Source organism: Dictyostelium discoideum (genome assembly GCF_000004695.1).
Source record: "Dictyostelium discoideum AX4 chromosome 3 chromosome, whole genome shotgun sequence".
Classification (NCBI taxonomy): Eukaryota; Evosea; class Eumycetozoa; order Dictyosteliales; family Dictyosteliaceae; genus Dictyostelium; species Dictyostelium discoideum.
In genome coordinates this window covers 3,095,367-3,115,366 of record NC_007089.4, presented here as the reverse complement: position 1 = coordinate 3,115,366, position 20,000 = coordinate 3,095,367, and the positions used below count along the sequence as shown (strand labels likewise).

At 23.8% G+C, this 20,000-nt stretch overlaps 7 protein-coding genes, 1 non-coding gene and 1 pseudogene across 8 annotated transcripts; 7 read left to right on the top strand and 2 right to left on the bottom strand.

The window, feature by feature from the left end:
• Window positions 1–573: 573 nt before the first annotated feature.
• Window positions 574–5,642, top strand: DDB_G0280209 (hypothetical protein; the record flags this gene model as incomplete). The annotated part of the gene is made up of 4 exons (XM_636215.1): window positions 574–1,167; window positions 1,287–1,757; window positions 1,837–2,134; window positions 2,236–5,642. 4 exons carry the CDS (start codon window positions 574–576, stop codon window positions 5,640–5,642), a joined length of 4,770 nt encoding a protein of 1,589 aa, XP_641307.1.
• Window positions 5,643–5,978: 336 nt separating this feature from the next.
• On the top strand, window positions 5,979–6,994 carry DDB_G0280207 (hypothetical protein; the record flags this gene model as incomplete). Its single annotated transcript, XM_636214.1, has 2 exons — window positions 5,979–6,131; window positions 6,290–6,994. 2 exons carry the CDS (start codon window positions 5,979–5,981, stop codon window positions 6,992–6,994), a joined length of 858 nt encoding a protein of 285 aa, XP_641306.1.
• Window positions 6,995–7,062: 68 nt separating this feature from the next.
• Window positions 7,063–8,736, top strand: DDB_G0280205 (hypothetical protein; the record flags this gene model as incomplete). Its single annotated transcript, XM_636213.1, has 2 exons — window positions 7,063–8,284; window positions 8,375–8,736. The coding sequence occupies 2 exons, from the start codon at window positions 7,063–7,065 to the stop codon at window positions 8,734–8,736; spliced, it is 1,584 nt and encodes a 527-aa protein (XP_641305.1).
• A 1,297-nt stretch (window positions 8,737–10,033) lies between these two features.
• Window positions 10,034–11,455, top strand: ddj1 (heat shock protein; the record flags this gene model as incomplete). The annotated part of the gene is made up of 2 exons (XM_636212.1): window positions 10,034–10,168; window positions 10,355–11,455. 2 exons carry the CDS (start codon window positions 10,034–10,036, stop codon window positions 11,453–11,455), a joined length of 1,236 nt encoding a protein of 411 aa, XP_641304.1.
• A 955-nt stretch (window positions 11,456–12,410) lies between these two features.
• On the top strand, window positions 12,411–12,483 carry tRNA-Arg-UCU-10. The gene has a single exon. It is a non-coding gene; the product is annotated as a tRNA-Arg (tRNA).
• Window positions 12,484–13,103: 620 nt separating this feature from the next.
• On the bottom strand, window positions 13,104–14,036 carry DDB_G0280203 (annotated as a pseudogene; the record flags this gene model as incomplete).
• A 963-nt stretch (window positions 14,037–14,999) lies between these two features.
• Window positions 15,000–15,752, top strand: DDB_G0280201 (hypothetical protein; the record flags this gene model as incomplete). Its single annotated transcript, XM_636209.1, has 1 exon — window positions 15,000–15,752. The coding sequence occupies one exon, from the start codon at window positions 15,000–15,002 to the stop codon at window positions 15,750–15,752; it is 753 nt and encodes a 250-aa protein (XP_641301.1).
• Window positions 15,753–16,540: 788 nt separating this feature from the next.
• On the top strand, window positions 16,541–18,045 carry gadA (glutamate decarboxylase; the record flags this gene model as incomplete). Its single annotated transcript, XM_636208.1, has 2 exons — window positions 16,541–16,670; window positions 16,787–18,045. The coding sequence occupies 2 exons, from the start codon at window positions 16,541–16,543 to the stop codon at window positions 18,043–18,045; spliced, it is 1,389 nt and encodes a 462-aa protein (XP_641300.1).
• A 95-nt stretch (window positions 18,046–18,140) lies between these two features.
• Window positions 18,141–19,694, bottom strand: sepsecs (O-phosphoseryl-tRNA selenium transferase; the record flags this gene model as incomplete). Its single annotated transcript, XM_636207.1, has 2 exons — window positions 18,141–19,466; window positions 19,581–19,694. The coding sequence occupies 2 exons, from the start codon at window positions 19,692–19,694 to the stop codon at window positions 18,141–18,143; spliced, it is 1,440 nt and encodes a 479-aa protein (XP_641299.1).
• Window positions 19,695–20,000: the final 306 nt, after the last annotated feature.

Sequence of the window (20,000 nt, the reverse complement as noted above, 5' to 3'; positions counted from 1 at the left end):
ATATTTTTATTTTTTTTTATTTTCTAATTTTTTTTTTTCTTCTTGAAAAAAAAAAAAAAAAAAAAAAATAAAAAAAAAAAAAAAAATATTTAATGAGAAAGGGATTTAAAAAATAATAAAAATAATAAATATAATAAATAAATAATTCCAAATCAATAATAAAAATAAATAATAAAAATAAAAAAAATAAAAATAATAAAAAAAATAATAAAAAATAATAAAAATAATAAAAAAAAAAATAATAAAAATAAATCAAATAATAAAAAAAAAAAAAATAATAATAATAATATTAATAGAAATAACACCAATAATTACAAAAATAATACAAATAATAATATAAAAAAAATTAAAAAAAAAAAAAAAAAAAAAAAACCTCCCAATAGAATTTATACATATTTAGTAAAGAATTTAAATAAATAAAATGTGTATCTTCTATTCACCCAAAAAAAAAAACCCAATTTTTTAATTTTTTATTTTATTTTTTTTTTTCGTTTCATAATTTTTCATTTTTAATTTATTTTTTTTTTTTTTTTTTTCATTTTTAAATTAAAAAAATAAATTCAACTCATCATAATGAAAAAACAAACATTTGAGGAACCTGATGACTATGAGGCTAAATTATTAAAACAACAAGAGGAGTTTTTAAAAAGCGGATCTAAACCCTCAGTTTCGACAGTCACAAGAGGACCACCACCAATTGTTCTTTCAAAATCACAAGCAAAACAAAGAGAACAAGAAACTACTGTTAATACATCAACATCATCAACAGCAACAGCAACAGTAACAAGTAAATTTAAGCATCAAAAATTATCAAATAATGGTATACCAATTATAGATGAACCAATGGGAGAAAGAGATGTTGTATCGTTATCCGATGATTTAAATCATTTAAAATCAAAATCTTCAAACTTAACATCAACTTCAAGATTTAAATTAAATAGTCAAAAAAAAAAACAACAACAACAAGATGAACCAACAATTGAAGAAATGGATGATGTACAAGAGGAGGAGGAAGATGTATTCGATGAGAAAAGAGATGTTCATATTACAAGTGTAATTACAAATATTTATGAAAGAGATGTTTCAAATACAATATTTGAAGCACCAAAGAAAAAGAATATTGGTTTCCCTGAAGCTGTTCATAGATCAGTATTATCTTTTTCAAAAGTATGTATTTATTTTAAATAATTATTTCCTATTAATTATTTATTATTATTATTATTATTATTATTATTATTATAATAATTAACTCTTTAATATGTATGTATATATTTTTTATAATCAAGAATAAACAAACAAATATTGAAAATACACAACAACAACAACAACAAATATCAATCAAAAAAGCGGAAAGTATTGAAACTACAGGTATTGAACAAGAAAATAATAAAAAATTAGAGGGAATGAGTGAACAAGAGATAAAAGAGAATCAAGAATATTTATTAAAACATTTAGATCCAAAGATTGTTGAAATGTTAAAGAATAGAAAATCAAAGACTAATGATAATAAAAATAATATAAAAATTGAAGCAGAGTCAAATACTACTTCCACTAATACCTCCACTACTACCACCACCACTAATACCTCTACAACTACTACAAATCAAACAACAACAGCAACAACAACAGCAACAACAACAACAACAAAAACTAATAAAACAGTTCAATTTAAAGATGTTGAAATTGAGAATAAAGCGGACTTAGAATCAAGTATAGAGACTAAACCAACACAAAGCGAACCAGAATATGATGAAACTGTATTTATTAAAACCTTTTTTTTTTTTCTTTTTTTTTTTTCTATATCATATTACTAACATTTACAATAAATTTATAAAGACAATTTGGATGAAAGATTTAGATAAACAAGATGAAAGAAAAGGATTTAAAGAAACAATATTAAATTTTAGAGAGTGGAGATTTAATTTCACAGGTGAAATCATTCAAAGAGGATCAAGTACACCAACATCACAAGGATTACATCATCATGGATCAGAAGCAGGTGAAGCAGGTTATACATTGAATGAAATAATTATGTTAATTAAAAGTTCAAATCATTCTCAAAAATGTATTGCATTAAAAACTTTAACTTTTATTTTACAAAAAGTTCATAATGGTTCATATGGTTCATTTAATAGTAAGTTAATTATAAAATATAATAATAATATAATATAATATATAAATAAATAATAATATTAATAAAACATTTATTTATTTTTTTTTTAAAAAAAAAAAAAGAATTACAATTAATTGATGAAATATTAAAATTAAAGATACCAAGATTATTAAGAATTTCAATTGATTCACAAGTACCATCAATATTGATATCTGCATTAACATGTATTCATGCATTGATTGTACCAACTATTAAAGAGAATGCATATGAAATGATTGAATCACGTAGTCATAGAGCATATGAAACCATTTCAATTAAACCAATATCAATGGAATCAAAGAAACAAAAGAATGAAGAAGAGGAACCAGAGAAAGATGATGATGAAAAATGTCAATTGGATTTAATTAGAGGTTTAGTTGATATGGGTATAACAAATAGGTTGGTCTATTTAATGGATAATGAAGCTAAATCATCAGATACTTTATCAATGTTACAAGATCCATTCTTTAAATCATTCTTATCAAGATTAAATTTAATTTTAGATATTTTCATTCATTTCACTAGACATTCAAATCAAATCACTGAAGAGATATTCAATAGTGGTGGTAATAATACAACTGATTTAATATTTAATTCAATTAAATATTCATTAACAGATTTAGAGCTATCATTACGTTATTTAATTAATGAAAATAGTAGTAGTGGTGCTGGTAGTGGTGGTGCTGATCAACAGAATGAAAATGAAATTGGATTAATTAAAATTTTAAAGAATATTCAAATTAAAAGTATTAGATTATTAAGAAGAGTATCACAATCATCAAAACATTGTGCTGATATAATGACAGCATCATCATATGATCTATTTACATTTATAAAGGAAAAGTTTTTACAATGTAATGATAATCAAATCTTAATGGAATATATTAAATTATTTAGAATTTGGTTCATTTATCGTATTGAAGTACCATCATTCTTTTCAGAGATTTTACCAACTTTAAATCGTTATGTTTTAGAATTTACTGAAATTTTAAATGTTGAAGCTTATCATTTATCAATTACAAAACCATTTTCATCAGTAGAACAACAAGATAATAATAATAATAATAGTGAAAATAATAATAATAATAATAATAATAATAATAATAATAATAATAATAATAATAATAATAATAATAATAATAATAATAATAATAATAATAATAATAATAATAATAATAATAATAATAATAATAATAATGAAAAAATTAGTGCAAATAATAATCCAATGGATAAACCAATTAAATTTAGTGATAATTTTCAAAATATTATTACATCACATATTATGGAAACAGTTAGATCTATTTATAATTTATTAGATATTATGATTCCATTGGTATCAGTTGATCAACAATTGAATTATTATGATTCAATTTCACATTTTGTTGAACCATCATTTATTATCACTCAAACCATTGGTGTTATTTATCATTCATTTAGAGAGAAAGAATCTGATTATAATCTATTGGCATCGATTGGGTTATCATCATCGGTATTACATTTCATTTCGACATTCTTTGCATCGCTAAATAAGATATTAGTTTTATCACCAAATCAATTGGATAGGTTATCTTCAATACCATCGAAACTAAATTCAAGACATAGTTTTAGTGCAAGTGGTAATAATATTATGGATTTAATAGAAAGTAATACAAATATGATTTTCACTTCAATTTTTGGTAGTACAATGTATTCAGATGCAAAAAGAAAAATATTATCAATGATTTATATTAATGAGGAGAACACTAGTAGTAATAATAATAATAATAATAATTTAATTAAAGTACCAATTAATTTTAATTTCTTTTTTGAAGGTGAAATTTCTGAATGGTGGTTATCAGTTGCACGTTATTTAATATTATGTTTAGAAATTAATAGATCAATTGGTAAATTTATATTTTATATGGATCAAAGTAATTTCTTTTATCATTTACATTCAATGTTGGTGTCAACCATTGATTATAGGAAAACGTTTTTCAATCAAGATCGTGATTTAATTCTATCAAATTATAGATCGAAAACGTATCTTTATTTCTACTTGATTAAACTTATGAATGAATTAAGATTTGAAGAAGAAGAATTTGATCAAACTTTATTGAAATTTCATCATTCCGCTGCAATGGCATTGGTTCCAACATTCCTACCAAATGATGATATATTGCTATTTGATTTATTGTCATCGACAATCTTTCAAAATGATTATTTAGAATCAATTGGAAATTTAAAACCATCATCGGTTTCTGTGGTTTTGAAATTATTTTATCAAGATAGATTTTTCCCAAGCAAGACATTACAATATTCACAAATACTTTACAGAGTGGATGATTCTGATAATCAATTGGATGATTTATTAATTTCATTCGAATCAGAGAATTCATTATTACCTTTGAAATATGATTGGTTCAATTTGCCAATTGAATTTTTATATCAATCATCAATCGAGTTGTATAATTCAAATAATCAAGATTATTTCGATGAGAATGAATCCGATTGGAATGAAGATTTAGATTCACCACCTTTGGTTTCAAATACTCTCCTATTCATTCAATCACTTTATAATTCAAATTCTCAATATATTCATTCAATACCTTTAGAGAATACTTATCAAATTTTAATGAAAATCTTTTTATTAAAATCTGAACCTTGGAAAAATTTAGAAATTTCAAAATTATTAAAACATTTATTAATTGTTTTAATTAATAATTTAAAAAATAAAGATAATAATGGAAATAATGGAAATAATAATAATAATAATGAAAATGATCAAATGGAAATTGATGGTAATGAAGAAAATGATAAAGAATTTGATTTTGAAGGTTATTTTGGTAGCAAATTTTATCAATTTTATCAAGAATTTATTCAACATTTTGTTAGTGTTTCATTTAATTCAGAGATATTTTCAAGTTTTATTTGGGTATTCTTACGTCAATGTTATAATCATCGTTATAGAATTTTATTTTGGAATGAATTATTCCCAACTTTACATTATCTAAATTGTAGTGATCAACAATTACCATTAGGTAATGATGGTTATTTATTACCTTATGAATTAAATACTGAATTATTATCACTTTATAAAAATTCTTTAATTCAAAAGAAAACAAATAGAAATCAAGCTTCAAAATTATATTTAATTGCAATTCATCATTTATCTCATTTTATTTTTGGTGATAATCAAGAAAAAGATGATGAAGAAGAAAAACAAGAAGAAAAAGAAGAAAAAGAAAAAGAAAAAGTTAAAAGAAATATATTTGAAGAAATTAAATCAAATGGTATTAAAAGTCAATATCTTTCAAGTATTTTATCTGATGCTCCAAGAGAAACTATTATTGATTTCTTATCTTATCATTATCAAAAAGGTTGTATTTTCCAATTTACATGTGAAGATTCTTCTGAAATTACTGATCAAAGAAAACAAATCATTAAACAATTTATTGATTTAAATTCTCATTTAAATCTTAAAGATAAATTTGAAAATCATAAATTATTTTAAAATAAAAATAAAAATATAAATAAAAATAAAATAAAAAAAAAGGTAAAAATAAAATAGATAAAAATAAAAAAGATAAAAATATCTTTTTTTTTTTTTTTTTTTTTTTTTTTTTTTTTTTTTTTTGGAAAAATGAAAGTAAATGGTGACTTCGGTTGAAAAATTGGGAACAAAAAAAAAAAAAAAAAAAATAAAAAAAAAAAAAAATGAAAATAAAAAAAAAAAAATATTGAAAATTTTTTCACAAAATCCACACATATTTATATTTATTAAACAAATAAAAAAAAAAAAAAAAAAAAAAAAAAAAAAAAAAAAAACCAATTTGTAATTTTAAATGATATGAAAACATCAAGATTATCAACTGTACCAACATCATCCTCCTCAACATCAACATCATCATCACCTTCAAGTAGTAGTGGTAGTGGTAGTAGCACTAACACAGTAGGTTCAAGATTATTTACACAAACTAAAGTTGATAATTCACCATTAGATGTAAGTTTTTTTTTATTTTTAAAAAAAAAATAATAAAAAATATAAAAAACACACATACACACACACATACATATATAAATATTAATATGTTATTATTATTATTTAAATTTTTTTTTATTTTTTTATTTTTTTTTTTTATTATTATTAAAAAATTTTAGTTTGAAAATGAAAAAGAATTACAAAAAAAATTAGATGATATTGTTAGTGAATTTAGAAATAAAGATAAAGAATGGACATTTAGATTAAAAGCATTACAAATTTTACAAAGGATTATAAATGGTAATGGTATAGAATTTAAAGGGTGGAGTTCAATGTTGAGATCGATTTCACCAGCATTGATTGAACAATTGACAGAATTAAGATCAACCATTGTTAAAGAGGCATGTGCAAGTGTTAGTTTGTTGGGATTTAGAATGAAATCAAAGTTTGAACCATTCGCATTACAATATACTCAAGCATTAATTAGAATGGTACCTGTTAAAACAACGATAATCTCTGAATCTGCACATCAGACATTGAAAGATATTCTAGAGAGTGTTTCAACCAAAAACCTTTTACAAACTTTTTTAGACGCATCATTAGACCAACATAACGAGCAATTACGTAAAAGATGCTCAGAGTATATTTACATAGTTCTAAGCAGGGCCATCGAGAACGATGGTATGATTCTGGTTAGCAGTGTGCCTGCATTGGAGAAATCCATTCAAAAGCTGTTAATCGATGGCGCTAGTGAAACTCGTCAAATGGCACGTTATTGTTTTTGGGCTTATTCTGAACTAAATGAAAAGAGTGCAACCCTTTATTCTACACTCATTTCACTCCAACCACTCAAAAGAATCTTTTCACTGTTCAAGAACATCTAAAAGGTGATCAATTGGAATTTTGTGAAAAATTAAAAAATTCCCTCTTTGAAGAGGAACAACATCAAAAAATGGTTGAAGATTCAAATGATTTAGATTTTGATTTAAATGATTTTAAAAAGGATAATAATAATAATAATAATAATGATAATAATAATAATAATAATACATCAACAACTAGATCAAAAACTCCAACAACTGGTAGAGCTTCTGGTTTAAAAATAAGATCTTCAACAAATACTACCCCAACAACAACAACTACCACTACTACTACAACTACACCAAATAAAACACAATCATCATCATCAACAAGCTTAAGATCAGGTTCATCAATAGGTAATAGAACTGAAGTTAGTAGTTCAATAAAAAGACCTTTAGATGCATCAAATATAATTAGAAGTAAATCAAGTTTAGGTACAACCAGAAAAGATGTTATTACTGGTGGTAGTGGTGGTGGAGGTGGTGGTGGTATGAGTACTTCATCACAATCACCAATATCAAAAACACCAACAACAATGATAACTAAAACTGCATCATCATCAAGTCCAAATTTAGCAACATCGACACAGTCTGGTAGATATAGTAGTATTGGAACTAGAGCAATTACAACTTCATTATCTAAACAATCATCAAGTTCAAATTTAACTAGATCATTACCACCAATTATTAAATCACCAATTTCACCACCAGGACCAACACCACCTGCTCCAACTTTAACAAAATCAAAATCAACTCCATCTTCACCACTTTCAACTCCTACACCTTCAAAATTATCATCATCTACTAATACAACAACCTCAACCTCAACAACGACAACCTCAACAACACCAACTAGAAGAATATCATCCAGTACTACATCTTCACCAATTGGTTCCACAACAACATCTGCTTTAAAAAGACCTTCAACTTTAACTTCAACTCCTAAATCTTCATCATCATCTTCATCTTCTTCTTCTTCCGCCACTTTATCATCAACTAAAACACCATCAACTACAGCTACAAACTCAACAACATCAAGTGCAACAAAAAAATCATTTATTACAAAAACAAACCCTACAGATGAACAAACTACAACTCCAAAATCAATAACTAAAACAACAACAACCACAACAACAGCAAATTCAACTTCAACTTCATCCATAAAGAGACGATCTGATAATGTAGATGAAATTGATATAGAGTCATTGGAAATTAGTTTAAATCAAGATAATAAATTAGCGTTTAATGAAATTTCTGATGAAATTTCGAATAATTTAAGAGATGCTAAAAAAGGTTTATCTTTTTATGAAAAAGGTAATTATTATTTTAAAAAAAAAAAAAAAAAAAAAAAAAAAAAAAAACCATTGATATTAATAATATTGATATTTTTATTTTTATTTACAGAATTAACTTTGGACGACTTGGAAAATAACAACAACAATAATAGCAATAGCAATAGTAATAGTAATAGTAATAATAATAGTAAAAGAAGTAGTGTTTCATCATTTACAAATAGTATAAAAGAATCAACTACTGCTGATGTAGATTTTAATTGGTTGGAAGATTCTGTACATGATAGTTTAATTGATGATGATGTTTTGGATTTCGATGAAAATAATAATAGTACTTATATACCAAGAAATAATAATAATAATAATAATAATAATAATATAATTAAAGAACAACAAGAACAACAAGAAGGTGAACAACAAGAAGAACGACAACAAGAACAAATTTTAGATGAAGATGATGAATTAATGTTTTAATAATAATATATTAAAATTTTAATTATTATCTGTCTTTTTTATTCTCAAAATTATAATAATCCAAATAATAATAATAATAATAAAAATAATATTACAATGTACATATATCTATCTATATTTACAATATATAATAGTAAAAATATAAAAAAAAAAATATAAAATAATAAAAAACATAAAATAAATAAAAAAAAATATCCAAAAAAAAATAAATAAAATGTTTATCAAACCAAGATTCCTTTGGAAATAAAATTAAAAAATAACAAAAAAAAAAAAAAATTATTGTTGTATCATTTTTTTTTTTTTTTTTTAAACATATTTGGAAAAATATAAAAAAATAAATAATTTATGGACTGACAATACATATGTATAAAAATTTTTTATATAATTATATTTTTCCAAATATTTTTAGGAAAAAAAAAAAAAAAAAAGTTCGTTTGTTAAGATTTTCTTTATTTCATTTTATTTTATTTTTATAAAAATTAAAATTAAAATTAAAATAATTTAAATAACTGAATATATTAAATCGAACTTCGGTATTTAAGGAGTTTTTGCAAAAAAAAAAAAAATTCATTTTATTTTTTTTTTTTTTTTTTTTAATTTTTTTTTTTTTTTTTTTTGGGGAAGTTAAACTGTTATTAAAATAAGAAAAAAAATGAAAATAATCGAAATTAAGTTGAGGGTTTTTATTTTTATTTTATTTTTTTTCTTCAACTTAAATTAAAACTATATTCCTTAAAACTTTGTTTTCGGTTATTAAAACTTCACGAACAAAACAAAAAAAAAAGAAAAAAAAATGAAATTTGGGTGAAATTAAAACGAATTATAACGACAAAAATTTAATTTTTTTCAAAATTTTTTTTTTTTTTTTTTTTTTTTTTTTTACTGACTTTAATTTTTTTTTCATTTTTTTTTTTTTTTTTTTTTTTCTTTTAAGGATATTTATATATATATAATTTTTTTTTTTTTTTTTTTAAAATTAATTAAAACAAAGTATGTAGGATTAATTGTTATATTACATTTCTAAAAAGAAATAGTTTATAATTTTTAATTTTATTTTTTATTTATTTTTTTTAAATTTGTTTTTTTTTGTTTTTTAAACCGTGTGTGTTTTTATCTAATTTGTTTTTTAAATTTTTTACCATTTTTTATTTTATTTATTTTTATTTAAATGTTTAAACACAAACTAACAAACTCTTAAAACAAACACAAATAAAACAAATAAATAAATTATAGGGTTTTTCATATTTTTTTATTTTCAACAACATTTATATAAATATACATTAGCGCATAAAACAAAATGCCCGATAATAAATTTTATGATATTTTAGGAGTTGCACGTGATGCATCAGAAACTGATATTAAAAAGGCATACCGTAAATTAGCAATTAAATATCATCCAGATAAGAATCCAGATCCAGCTGCAGTAGAGAAAGTAAGATTTCAAAAAAAAAAAAAAAAAAAAAAAAAAAAAAAAAAAAAAAAATCAAGTTTAGAATTTGAAATTTCAAATTCAAATTTATTCCCACAACACATTATATATATAATAATAATATTATATTTATTATTATATTTATATTTATTTATTATTTTACTAATTTTTTTTATTTTTAAAATTTAGTTTAAAGAACTTACAGTTGCATATGAAGTTTTATCTGATACTGAAAAGAGAGAACTTTATGATAAATATGGTGAAGAAGGTTTGAAAGAAGGTGGAGCAGGATTTTCACCAGATGATATCTTTTCACAATTCTTTGGTGGTGGTGGATTTGGAGGATTTGGAGGACGTGGTGGTAGACGTGGACCAAGAAAAGGAGAACCACTCCAACATAATCTTAAAGTTACACTCGAGGATTTATACAAGGGTAAAGTTCAAAAACTCGCCTTACAAAAGAGTAGCAAATGTCCAGATTGCGCAGGTAAAGGTTCAACAAGCAAGGATGGTGTAAAGAAATGTGACGATTGTCATGGTCAAGGTTTCAAGGTTATTCATAGACAAATCGGTCCAGGTATGGTCCAAAAGTTACAATCACAATGTCCATCTTGCAAAGGTGAGGGCAATGTTATCCGTGAGAAAGATAGATGTCCAAAATGTAAAGGTAACAAAACCATTCAAGAGAAGAAAACACTCGAAGTAAACATTGACAAGGGTATGAAACACGGTCAAAAGATCGTTTTCCCAGAGGAAGGTGATTACGAATCACCTGATATCGTACCAGGTGACGTCATCGTTGTACTCGTTCAAAAGGAGCATCCAGTATTCCAACGTGATGGCGACGATCTCGTCATGGAGCATGAGTTGACCCTTTTAGAGGCTTTGACAGGTTTCACCTTTTACATCACCCATTTGGATGGTCGTGTCATCACCGTAAAGAATCCACCAACTCAAATCATCAAACAAGGTGATATCAAATGTATTTATAACGAAGGTATGCCAGGTTACAAGAGACCTTTTGAAAAGGGTAGACTCTTTATCAAATTCAATGTCGTTTTCCCAACCTCTGGTCAAATCACACCCGAAAACGCTAAGCTCTTGGAGAAAATACTTCCAAAACCAAAACCAGTTCAAAAACCAGTTTCCCACGATGGCATCGATGAAGAGGCCGTTTTACATGATTTCGATACTAAACAACATTCACATAGTAGATCCTCTGCTTACGATGACGATGATGAAGATCAACATGGTGGTCATCCACAAGGTGTTTCTTGTGCTCAACAATAAAAAAAAAAAAAAAAAAAAATCTTTATTAAAAAATTTTTAAAAAAAAAAAAAAACAAAAAGTTAGTTTATTTATTAAATTTTGGTAAAAAAAAAAAAAAAAAAAAAAATTATCTTCAAACTAAATAATTCTTTTTATTACAAAATTAATTAATTTTTATATATAAAATAAAATAAAAATACGAATTTATTTAAGTGTCCAATGTAGAAAAAAAAAAATAAAATAAAAAAGGTTTTTAATCAAAACTATTATTTTATTAAGATTTTTTTTTATCAGATCTAGTTATCAATAGATAATGAATGAATGAATGAATGAATGAATGAATGAATGAATGAATGAATGAATGAATGAATGAATGAATGAATGAATGAATGAATATTTAATAATTTGAACAAAATGTTCTTGAATGAAAGTTTTCACCAACACCTCTGCAAACTCGATTTTGACAATATTCTCCAACTTGTTTTCAGTTAACTTTTTTTTTTTAAATAATATTAATAAGAAATTTCTTTACTTAAGAATTCGAATGGGAACAAAAAACAAAAAATTTAAATTAAATAGTTATTACCTTTTTTCTTTATTTTTTTATTGTTTTTTTTTAATTTTAAAATCTGGATAATTTCGTTTTTTTTTTTAAAAATCCAAATATTAATAAAAATTTACCAAATTCAAAAGCCACTGAAATTGGTGAGGATTGAAAACTTCTGTAAACTTCTATCCATTTGATTTGAGAAATATATGGCAATCTCTTGTAGTGTTTGTGACAAAATTAAGGTTCAAGCTTTTCGTTTAAAACCTGATAGCGTCCAAGCCACTGCCAGTATTATCAATACCTTTTAAACGGATCTCCTCCCATAGGTTGAATAATTGATAGTTCACTTTTTTAATTAAAATACTTTTTTTTTAATTGGAAAATACCCTAATTTTTTGATGCATTAAAAATAACTTTCCAACAAAGCCCGTTTAGCAAAGTTGGAATTGCGGCAGCCTTCTAAGCTGCAGGTCGTGGGATCGAGACCCACAATGGGTGAAATTTTAATATCTTGTACAATAAGATCGCTGGTTCGATGTCATTGATAATCAAGGTTTGATTTGGAAATTTATTTTATTTTTTGGAACATTGTTCCAAACCAAATCCTATGTTAATACTTCCAAATTTTAAGGGCCCATCATCAAATAAACATGCGGAAACACGAATTGGTCACACAAAAGAATTAAAATCAATAAACAAATTCATACCAATCATACCTTCCAATAAGAAAAAAGACCATGAAGTTAACATAGACTACATTGGTTTGGGATTTCATTGAAAATACAAAGCCATAGACTATGACCTCTTAGACATTTTTCATATAAAAAAAACATAATAGCATTGACATTACACCAGATATGGATATGGATTTGTAATATAACAAACAAAAAAAAAATAAAAAAAAAAAAAAATTTATTATATCTACAATAATATATCAATCATAAGTTTAATTTAGAAGATTTTATTTATTTATATATATTTTTTTTTTAATTTTCTAATTCAACAGCATAATTTCTGTTTAATTGGTGCTTGGTTAATAATTTAATAACCACTTTACATTAATTATAGTACAATTTTTTTTTTAATCTTTTTATTATTATTTTTTTTTAATATTGATTTTAATTAAATCTACCCATTTGGTAATCAAAGAAAGCTTGTTGAATTTCTTTTTGTGTATTCATAACGAATGGACCATGTTGGGCGATTGGTTCACTTAATGGTTTTGCTGATAAAAAGAGGAATCTAACACCATTTTCACCAGCATCTAATTTATTTGGAGTAATTTCATTATCTTTAATTGTAACTATCTTTATTCTCTAAAACACCAATTTGTAGATCACCAACAACTGTTTCATAACCTTCTGGACCAAATTTACCTTCACCTTCAAAAACATAAACGAATGAATTATGATCCAAATCTGGTATATCAACAGAGAATTTAGTGTTTGGTGATAATTTAACATCTAAAAATATTGGATTAACTGGTAAACCTTTAACTATACCTTCAACACCTTCATAATGACCTGCTACAACTCTAACTTTTTTATCATTTGTAATAACTTCTGGAATCTCTTTAGCTTTCAAGATCTTTATACCATGGATCTGACATTTTATCTACTGCTGCTAAATTTAACCAAAATTGAAATCCAAACATTTTACCTTCAACTTGTTTTGGCATTTCTGAGTGAATAATGCTATATATTTTTAATTTTAAATTATTATCAGTATTTTGTTTTATTTTTTAATAATAATTTAAAAACATACCCTCTTGCAGCATTCATAACTTGAACCATACCAGGTTTTAATAATCCTTTATTTCCTTTGTTATCTTTGTGCCATTATACCATCAATCATATAGGTTAAAGTTTGTTGACCTCTATGAGGATGTGATGGGAAACCTGCAATATAATCATTTGGATTCTCTGATTTAAATGCATCCAACATTAAGAATGGATAGGTCCACCTATAACTCGTAAAAGAGATACACCTGCACCATCTTTGGTTTTATAACCTTTGGCAACGTTTGCCACTTTTCTTGAAACACTTGACATTTTATTTAATATTAGTTAATATATTTGTTTTTTTTTGTTTTGTTCTGTTTTTTTTTTAAAATTAATAAAAAAATAAAAATAATATTGAATCTTTATAAATAATCATTTTATTGTTCAAGAATTCTTTGTGCATTCTGGTTATAAAAAAAAAAATTTTAAAAAAAGAAAAAAAATAAAAATATAATAAAAAAACAAATCTTTTTCCCAATCCCAATATTTTTTTTTTTTTAGTCTAATATTAGTTTAAATAAAAAAAGAATTTTTATCTTTGGTTTTTTCTTTCTTTCTTTTATTTTATTGTTATTTATTTTTTTTTCAGTATTTTCATTTAAATAAATTTTTTTTTTTTTTTTTTTTTCTTATTAAAAAAACTCAAATTACAAATAAGTCACTAAAAAAAAGTATTAGTCATTTAAAATTCCATTTTTTTTTTTTTTTTTTTTTTTTTTATTATTAAAAAAAAGAAACAATAAAATAAATTTATTGCCAGGTCAAAAATCTTTCGTTGATATTATGATGTAATGGCCTGGGGTTTTTTTTTTTAAAAAAATTATTTTGAGATATTATTTTTAAAAAATATCCAAATAAAAAAATTATTTTTTTGAGATAGGTTCTTTAACATTCTTTTATAAACTTTTTTACCAAAATATACCTTTAATAATAAAAAAAAAATACCTTACATTTTTTATTTTAATTTTCGGAAAAATGGAATCGGATTTTTTCAAAATAAATGTGAAGATTCAAAATAAACAAATTTTTGCAAGTTCATAACCAGGCAAAAAAATGTATTATCCAGGATAATTAAATTGGTTGAATTCATTTTTAAAAATGTAGTCGGAAACCTAAAAAAAAAAAAATAGTATAAATAATAATTTTTTTTTTTTTTTTTATTCAATTAAAAATTAAAAATAAATAAAACAAATAAATAAAAAAATAAAAAAAAATAAAAAAAAAAATAAAAATATGAAATTATTATTATCATTAATTTTAGTAATGACAATTGCATTAAATTGTTGTAAGTCATTTAGTATGGGTACAAATAAAATTGATTACTCAAAAATTGAAAATCAAGTAGGCCAACAACAATGTTTTACTTCAAGTAACCAACTCCCATCTAGTTATGCAAGTTCATATGTTATGTTAAGTTTCAATGGAAATTATCCAACTCCCAGTGGTATTCAACAATCATCTTTCCTTGAATCTGGTTTTATTAATATCGATTTGGTTGGTGAACAATTGTATGTTGACTTTTTATTCGATAATGGTAATACTAAAACAAAAGGTAGTCTCTGGGGTTTCGGTAGTAATAGCACTCAATACGTTAGTGTTAATGTAAATGACACTGACTATTGTTTCCAACAACCATTATCATACTCTGTTCCACCACTTGATGGTTTAAAGTATGTTGGTGATTTCGAAATCGGTACTGTCCAATGTGACATGTTTTCTGTAAACCCAGGTGATTTAGGTAACTCTTCAAATGTTGGCCTCCTTGTAGATAAATCAGATTGTTCTTTAATCTCTGGCTCAACTGAAAATATCAACAATACACCAAGTGGATATACATTAACAAACTATTACTACTACAGCCCATCAGCCGATTCTTCATACTTTCAATTACCAAGTATTTGTTTAAATCAACCAAATTCAAAACAATTAAAATTAAAATCATCACCAATCCAATTACCAAAAGTTCTTGGAAATTTACCATTTTAATTAATTTTTTTTTTTTTCTCGATCAAAAAAAAAAGATTCACAAAAATAAAATTTTTTTTTTTTAAACATATAACTCTATACTAAAATAAAAATATAAAAACTATTTTTAATAATTTAAAATATACAATTATATAAAAATAATATTATTGTATTTATCTTTTTTTTTTAATCTTAATTATTGTTTTTTTTTTTTATAAATCTACCCCTTTTGGTAATTGCTGAAATTTCTTTTTGTGAATGGATATCATAAAGAATGGATTCAGTAGTTTTTTTTTTTTGGATATTAATTATTTGCCAGATTATTATTATAAAAATATATTTAATTTTTAATACAACAAAAAAACATTTAAATGATTATAAATATTTATTTTCTTCCAAACAATCCTTATAATTTAGTTTTACATTGAATTGTCCAACTGTTTTGAAAAAAAAACAAAAAATAATAAAATAAGGAGTTAGTGTTTTCATAAAAATTTTGATATTTTAATAAAATTTGGTAACCCCTTTTTTGTTTTTTTTTTTTACATAGATGTTCACATAAAAAAAAATAAAAAAAATAAAATAAAAAAAAATAAATATTATTTATTTGGATTTTTACAAATAATTAATTTATTATTTTTATTATTTTTTATTTTTTTATTATTATTTTTTATTATTATAATTATTTTTTTTTTTTTTTTTTTTTTTTTTTTTTTTTTTTTTTATTTAATAAAAATATTTCTTTCATTTAATATTTATATAAGGTTGGAAAAAAAAAAAAAAAAAAAAAAAAAAAAAAAAAATAAAAAATGTCACTTCATCATGTCAAAACAAATAAATATAAAGGTTTTTATGATTCTTATGCATCACCACCTGCAACAAAAGAAATTTCAAAATATTCTTTAAAAGAAGAGTCAAATAAACCAGAAGTTATTAGAGGTAAATAAAAAATTAATAAAATTAATAAAATTATATAATAATAATAATAATAATTTTAAAAAAATTAAAAAATGTTAATTAATAATTTTAATTTTAATTTTAATTTTTAAAAAAAGATTTAATAATTGATGAATTATTATTAGATGGTAATGCAAAACAAAACTTGGCCACATTTTGTCAAACTGATCTTGATAAAGAGATTCATGTATTAATGGATAAATGTATTGACAAGAATATGATTGACAAGGATGAATATCCACAAACTGCTGAAATTGAAAGTCGTTGTGTTCATATTTTAGCGGATTTGTGGAATTCACCAGAAAGTTCTGAAACTATTGGTTGTTCAACTACTGGATCTAGTGAAGCTGCAATGTTGGGTGGAATGGCTTTGAAATGGAGATGGAGAGAAAATAGAAAGAAACAAGGTAAACCATTTGATAAACCAAACATTGTAACTGGTCCAGTTCAAATTTGTTGGCATAAGTTTGCACTATACTTTGATATTGAATTAAGAGAAGTACCAATGGAACATGACCGTTACATAATGACACCAGAGGAAGCCATAAAACGTTGTGATGAAAATACCATTGGTGTAATTCCAACATTGGGTGTAACATTTACACTACAATATGAAGATGTTAAAGGAATTTCAGAAGCTTTGGATAAATTTGAAAAAGAAACCGGACTTGATATACCAATTCATGTCGATGCAGCAAGTGGTGGTTTCGTTGCACCCTTTCTTCAACCAGAAATTGTTTGGGATTTTAGACTACCACGTGTTAAATCAATTAATGGCTCTGGTCATAAATTTGGTCTATCTCCATTGGGAGTTGGCTGGGTCGTATGGAGAGGTAAAAATGACATTCACAAGGATTTGGTATTCGATGTCAACTATCTTGGTGGCAATATGCCAACATTTTCATTGAATTTCTCACGTCCAGGTGGTCAAATAGTATGCCAGTACTATAACTTTTTGCGCCATGGTCGTAGTGGATATACCGCAGTTCATCAAGCTTGTCTAGATCATGGTATTTTCATTTCCAAGCAAGTTAAAAAACACGGTATTTTTGATATTGTTTATGATGGTACTGGTGCACTTCCAGGTGCATGTTGGAAATTGAAAAAAGATGCAAAAGTAAAATTCAATCTCTTTGACCTTTCAGATAGAATGAGAAATAGAGGTTGGCAAATTGCATCCTATACTCTACCAAACTTACCAGATATTGTAGTTCAAAGAGTATTAATTAGACATGGTTTCAGTCATGATATGGCAATGCTCTTAATTGAAGATTTCAATCGTAGTATTGAATATTTTGATAAACATCCAATGGTTCAAAGTATTTCAAAAGATGAAGGTCAATCATTCCATCATTAAAATTAAAAAAAAAAAATAAAAAAAAAAGCATCAATAATTAATAATTAATCCATTTTTCTTTATAAACTTTTAAAAATAAAATCTTTTTTTTTTCTTTATTTTTTATTAAATAATTTTGATAATCTTTGTATAAATGTATCAATTTCTAATTTTGTGATACCAATTGCACAAGCAACAGTTAAATAAGATGTTGAATAATTATCAATATGTGAACCATAATTATTAAATTCTAAACCACCAATTAAAAGTTTTTTGTTTGATTTTAAATCAATTACTCTAGAACCTGAACAAGATCTTGAAAATAATTTTGATCCAATCATTGAAAAAGTATTATTATTATTATTATTATTATTAGAGATGATTTCTTCATTATTATTAAAATTGTTTGATGATAAAGTTAAAGCAAAACTAATTTTATTTTCATTAATTGTATTTAAAAGTTTTTCATTATTTTCTAATGCAAATTTTGAAAGTTGTTCATTAAAATAAATTAATAATTCTTTTCTTTCTTTTAATAAATTTAACCAACCTTGTTTACCCATTGATAAGAGTGTTATGAAAACATCTAAAATTGGTGAAGAATTTGCTCTACCTGGATAATTACGAGAGATTTGATCTATAAATTCGGAATTTGGACCACTAATGATTGCTCCACCAACTGGTACCATAAAATTTTTATCAGTACTTTGAATGAATGCATCCACTCTACCCAATTTACAAGCTTGCGATATGTTATGTAGTATCTTTGAACATTGTAAACCATATGCATTATTAATGATATGACCAATGTTATATCTTTTACAAATTTCTGAAATTTCAATAATCTTATCTGGTACTCTTGGTGCGAAACAACTAGTTGTACTAAAAACACATAATATATTATCCACACCTAATTCCTTAATTTTGTCTTCAATAGCCACTAAATCAGTTCTAATCATATCACCATCCAATTGATTTGGTATAACAATTGGTATTAGTCCTGCTGTTATTATTGATTTTAAACATGACTTTTGATCAATTCTTGGCCATAGTACATATCTTTTATTATTTGCATTGATTGATTTTAATGTTAACATTGTTAATGCTAATGTCATGCCAGTTGCCATTGGTAATAGTAAACAATTTGATAATGATGATTGTTCTAGTCCTGCCAATTTCATTGCATCCAATACTAATGAATGTGTTAATTTTTGAATTAAACTTGATCCTGCTGCTTTTGGTTGTTGCTCTGTAATATCACCACTTCTACCAATACCATGTGCAAATCCATAATGTCTTTTTTCAACTAACCCACTATATATTCTTCCCTCTCTTTCACCAACTCCAATATTCTCTATAAAATTATTTGAATCCATCAATGATATTTCATTTAAAATTAATTCAATAATTTTATCATTATATCCTATATTTGGTAATTTTTTCTTTTTTTTTTTTTTTGGATGTTAATATGTGTGTATATAAAAAAAAATTAGATTTACTTTTTTTTTTTTTTTTTTATTTTATATTTTTTTAAAAAATGAATTTAAAAAACCTACATGTATTAATAATGTTTCTAAAAGTTTATTGAATTGTGATGTTCCTTGAATTGCTTGATCAATATAAGATCCTTTAATTAATCCTTTACATGTTTCTAAGTTTTTTAAATTCATTTTTTTTTTTTTTTTTTTTTTTTTAAATAAAAATCCAATCTTAATTAAACAATCCAAAAATTAATTAAAATCGTTTCGAATATTTTTTTTTTTATAATTTTTGATTTTTTTTTTTTTAAGTGATCTTTTTTTATTTTTTTTTTTTTTTTTTTTTTTTATTTTTTTTTTTTTTTTTTTTTGTTTTTAAAAAAAAAAGTAAAAAATTTTTGTGGATTTCATTTTAAATTTTTATAGGAACCAAACCCCGTCATCTCTATATTTTTTTTTTTTTTTTTTTTTAAAAAATTACTTACATATATTTTAATA